The 5,030-nt window shown below is 51.7% G+C and overlaps 1 protein-coding gene across 1 annotated transcript; it reads left to right on the top strand.

The window, feature by feature from the left end:
- Window positions 1-1,168: 1,168 nt before the first annotated feature.
- Window positions 1,169-2,975, top strand: NYX (nyctalopin). The gene is given in 3 exon segments (XM_004435082.2): window positions 1,169-1,221; window positions 1,223-1,328; window positions 1,330-2,975. Coding segments are annotated over 3 exon segments (1,647 nt in total). The 3' UTR covers window positions 2,818-2,975.
- Window positions 2,976-5,030: the final 2,055 nt, after the last annotated feature.

Genomic DNA, 5,030 nt, shown 5'->3' with positions numbered 1-5,030 from the left:
AGGTTCCCACAAGGGCTTGGACAGGCAAGGCAAGCTAATGTGTACATGGTGGGAGGGACTGAATAATAGGCCAGGGGTGTTTGCTAGGAATTTGGGAGTACTGCTGAGGAGGGGCAGAAATTATGAATATCAGTGGTCAGGTTTACATCTGGGTACCTTTGTTCCTCCGCAGGAATTTCAGATTGAGCACACTCCACCTGTGAGGTGCTCCTAGCCAGAAAATAAAACTTGTACATCTTCCATGCTGCCTTTTCCCATCGGAACTCAAGACCGGATATGGGACCCCTGGCTACCACAGGGAAGCAGGCCATACCATTCTGCTTTGCTGCAGATGGCAATCCTACTGGAGGGCCGTTGAAGTCTTTATCTGATCCTCCATTTAGATGCTCAGAATAAAATTAATTTATAAACACCATTCTTTCCCATGATGATGTAAAAAAGTCTCTAGAGAGCAAGGGCTGGTGAACAGAAATTATCTGCACAGTGTCTACAATTATTCTTTTGAGATGTGTAAGAAGATCATTGATAGTTTATTTAATATGCTGTCTTTATGGCTTAATTTTAGTGACTGTTAAGGAAGAAAAAAGATCGATAGGCTTTTCTTTCATTCCCAACCTCCTGTTCTCTAATTCTCCCTTCTTCATGAGGCTTAATTTACCCAATGGGGGTTTTCAGGAATTTAATTCTTACGGTGGGAGGGACTAGAGCAGCACCAAAAGAAATATAATGCAAGCCACATATGTTTAGATTTTCTAAGTAGCCCCATTTAAAAAGGTAAAAACAAACAAGCGACATTAATTTTAATATTTTAGTTAACCCAATATATCTAAAATATCATTTCAACATGTAATCAATATAAAAAGTATTGATGCGACAATTTACCTTTTTTTTGTACTAAGTCTCTGAGATCTGGTGTGTATTTTACACTTACAGCACATCTCGATCCAGGCTAGCCACATTTCAAATGCTCAATAGCCAGATGTGGCCAGTGGCTACCGTATCGGACAGCTCAGGACTAGAGCACAGGCCACAGTGATGCCCTCCAGGTCCCCCTACACATGCAGACAGTGAACCCTCTAGGCTGCATTCTAGGAGAGCACAAGTGATGATACAGGCAGGAGGGGTTTAGACAGGGGTCAGAGGCCGGGACTGCAGATGGGTTTTGCTGATGAAGATAACTGGAAAGCAAAGAAGAGGGCGTCGTGCGTGGGGAAACCTGTGTAACGTCTGGGAGGCGGAAAGAGGCCATTTGGAGGATGTGGCTATGCAAGAAGTATGAGAACTTGGCCGAGGGCCGAATCCTGCCACATGGACAGGTAGGATTTTACTTGGGGCGACCCTGTGGCTGACAGTTGCTCCTTTTTTGTCTTTTCTCCCCCGTCCCCGACACCCCCACCCCTACCGCCAGCGGTGGTCCTCTGCCTGCCCAGCGCCCGGGCCGAGGAGGCCTGCACGGGCACCTGCCCCACCGCCTGCGCCTGCAGCAGCGCCGAGCGCGGCTGCTCGGTGCGCTGCGACCGCGCGGGCCTCCTGCGGGTGCCGGCCGAGTTCCCGTGCAAGGCGGCCTCCATCGACCTGGACCGGAACGGCCTGCGCTTCCTGGGCGAGCGGGCCTTCGGCACGCTGCCGTCGCTGCGCCGCCTGTCGCTGCGCCACAACAACCTGTCCTTCATTACGCCCGGCGCCTTCAAGGGCCTGCCGCGCCTGGCCGAGCTGCGCCTGGCGCACAACGGCGACCTGCGTTACCTGCACGCGCGCACCTTCGTCGCGCTCGGCCGCCTGCGCCGCCTCGACCTGGCCGCCTGCCGCCTCTTCAGCGTGCCCGAGCGCCTCCTGGCCGAGCTGCCCGCCTTGCGCGAGCTCGCGGCCTTCGACAACCTGTTCCGCCGCGTCCCTGGTGCGTTGCGCGGCCTGTCCAACCTGACGCATGCGCACCTGGAGCGGGGCCGCATCGAGGCCGTGGCCTCCAGCTCCCTGCAGGGCCTGCGGCGCCTGCGCTCGCTCAGCCTGCAGACCAACCGCGTCCGCGCGGTGCACGGCGGCGCCTTCCGCGACTGCGGCGCCCTGGAGCACCTGCTGCTCAACGACAACCTGCTGGCCGCGCTGCCGGCCGACGCCTTCCGCGGCCTGCGGCGCCTGCGCATTCTCAACCTGGGCGGCAACGCGCTGGGCCGCGTGGCGCGCGCCTGGTTCGCCGACCTGACGGACCTAGAGCTGCTCTACCTGGACCGCAACAGCATCGCCTTCGTGGAGGAGGGCGCCTTCCAGAACCTCTCGGGCCTCCTCGCCCTGCACCTCAATGGCAACCGCCTCACCGTGCTTGCCTGGGCCGCCTTCCAGCCTGGCTTCTTCTTGGGCCGTCTCTTTCTCTTCCGTAACCCGTGGCACTGCGACTGCCGCCTGCAGTGGCTGCGGGACTGGATGGAGAGCTCCGGGCACGTCGCCGATGTGCCATGCGCCTCCCCGGGCTCCGTGGCTGGCCTGGACCTCAGCCAGGTGGCCTTTGGGCGCTCCTCCAATGGCCTCTGTGTGGACCCCGAGGAGCTGAACCTCACCGCGTCCAGTCTAGGCCCCTCCCCGGAGCCAGCGGCCACCACCGTGAGCAGGTTCAGCAGCCTCCTCTCCAAGCTGCTGGCCCCGAGGACCCCAGTGGAGGAGGCAGCCAACACCACCCAGGGGCCAGGCAACGCCTCGCTGGCTGACGGCCTTCCCTCCCGTGGGGTGGGAGGCTGGGGCCACAACACCCGGTTTCTCTTCGGCTCTAGTCTCCTGCTCAGCGTGGCCCAGCACGTGGTGTTTACCCTACGGATGGACTGACACTGCCCCAGTGAGGTGGCCGGAAATGCCTTGGCCAGCGGGGCAAAGTTAAGTTACCTGGGCTTGAGGGTGTTTGTGGTTGGGGAGAGGAGAGCAGGATGGGGGCAGATGGTGAAAATTCCAGCGGGTGGAAGGAACAGTTTGCCTCCAGAGATGGCCCTGGGAAGAGAAGAACCCTGGGTAATGCCAGAGTGGGGGGTGGGGGGGGAGTTATGGGTTTCTGCTCATGTCACATGGGCATTGATTGGAGAAAAGAAGCAAGAACGAACATGGGCCCTCCAGTAAGAAGGCTAGAAATTGGAAGCTTCTAGGGCTACAGGGCTCCAACCCCATCCCTTCCCACCATCTTCCAGGAAACGGCCTGCAATGCCTGAATTAGAGTCAATCCATTGGCTAAGTACTAAGAACTGTGCCAGTTCTCCTGGTGGGGCAACCCATTAAGCCCATTCCCTTTATTTTCTACTACAATCCTCCTCCCCCTCCCCCAGGGGTCTGGGGACACTAGGGTCGGGGAAAGATGGACAGGACAGGAGAGAAGGGGTATGGGAGAGGGACTTAGACCCAAGGAGGTGGCCGGGGTTCCTAGTGTATGAGATGTATCAGGAGGCATTTAAAACAAAGATCCATTTCATTTACTACACAGTTATTCCCAGGGGTGGCCTTAGCTGCAAAGGAACTTTAGGGCAGGGTAGGGAAAAAAAGGGGGGAAGTATCTTCAGACAAATAAATTTGTAAAATCCTAAGAATATTTAAAAAAGGTTAAACAGGTTTCTCTACTGAGTCTTTCATATGCAAACATGCATTGTGAATCTCCCAGGGAGGCCACAAAATCCTCTTTTCTTAGCGTTTTGTGGGAAGAGTGTCCGGAAGACACAGAGATGCTATGTTAGCAGGGCAGAGAGTCTCTAGCTTGGATGATCCCATTACATGGGGAAATTATTATGGGCTGCACACTTTGGGGCTGACTAATGGCCAAGAGGAAAGGAGGCAGCCAGTAGCTGGGAAGGGGAGCTGAGAGATTTCCCAGGGTGGGAGTTGGCCAACTGTAAGCCCCCAGGCCTGAGTGCCAGAGCAATGGCTGTATGTCTGCTAAATACTTGCTCAAGCTGTTTTCCATACACATGTAATGATGGCTGCGTTTGTCAGTATTCTGGAAATCCCTATCTTAATGTCCTGAGTTCCTCTCTCTGTATTTGAAGAGGTGGGTTTTCAAAGCCCATGTGGATTCAGGGTGCACCACGCTCTCAGTTCTTCATGGTGACAGTGCTTCTTCTGTGTCTGTAGGTAATACTAAGTATTAGAAATGTTGCAGAAATCACCACCAAGGGCAGGAGTGTTCAAATGGGTTGTGACCATTAGTGGTCACCAACTCAATTTAATAGGTCATGACTGGCATTTTAAAAAACAAGATAGAACAGAAAAGTCACAGAGCATCACGTGTAATATTATAAGAATAAGTATTGTTTTGTGAAACTTTTTAAAAAATTTGTATGCATTTGTTCAGATTGTATATGTTTGTGTGTGTACTGAGTTGCTGCGTGCACTTTATATTTTATTGTGTGTTACGTTAAAGTTTGAAAGCCACTAATCTGGAGCGTTCATGATTTTTTTTAAACTATTTATTTTGAAAAATCTCAAACCTACAGAAAAGTTGCAAGAATAGTAGAATGAACAATAGTAGAACTTTGGCCATTTCCCTAGGTTTCTCAGTTAACATTTTACTATATTTGCTCTCTCCCTCTCTCCATATTATTATTATTTCTTACTAACGGTTTGAGTTAGTTGCAAATATCATGACCCTTAACCCCTAAATATCTCAGCATGTATTTCCGAAAGAGGACATTCTCACAATACCATTATCAAAATCAGGAGCTTTATCACTGATAGAATACTATTATTTAAAATATACTCTATATTGAAATTTCAACAGTTGTCAAAATGATTTTTTTAAGCATTCTTTTTTCCATGGGTGGAAAATGAGGTTCCTAGGTCGGGGCTTGTGTTCATTTCATCACGATACTCAAAACTCTAAATCCCTCGATTGATTTTAATGTTTCAAAGTGAATTCGTTCTCCAAATGTCTTTTCAGATGTGAGAACCAGATGAGATCAGAAATGTTGTTTGTTCAAACGTGTGTTGTGGCCATGGTAACTGAATGAGGATCACGAGAATCCTGGAGACCAGGTCTCTGCGTTTGGGTAACCATGGAAGTC

This window comes from Ceratotherium simum, chromosome X, assembly GCF_057802395.1.
Source record: "Ceratotherium simum simum isolate JZ-2026a chromosome X, ASM5780239v1, whole genome shotgun sequence".
Lineage (NCBI taxonomy): Eukaryota > Metazoa > Chordata > Mammalia > Perissodactyla > Rhinocerotidae > Ceratotherium > Ceratotherium simum.
Note: the sequence above shows the minus strand (reverse complement) of the source record. Positions and strands in the feature narration are given on the sequence as shown.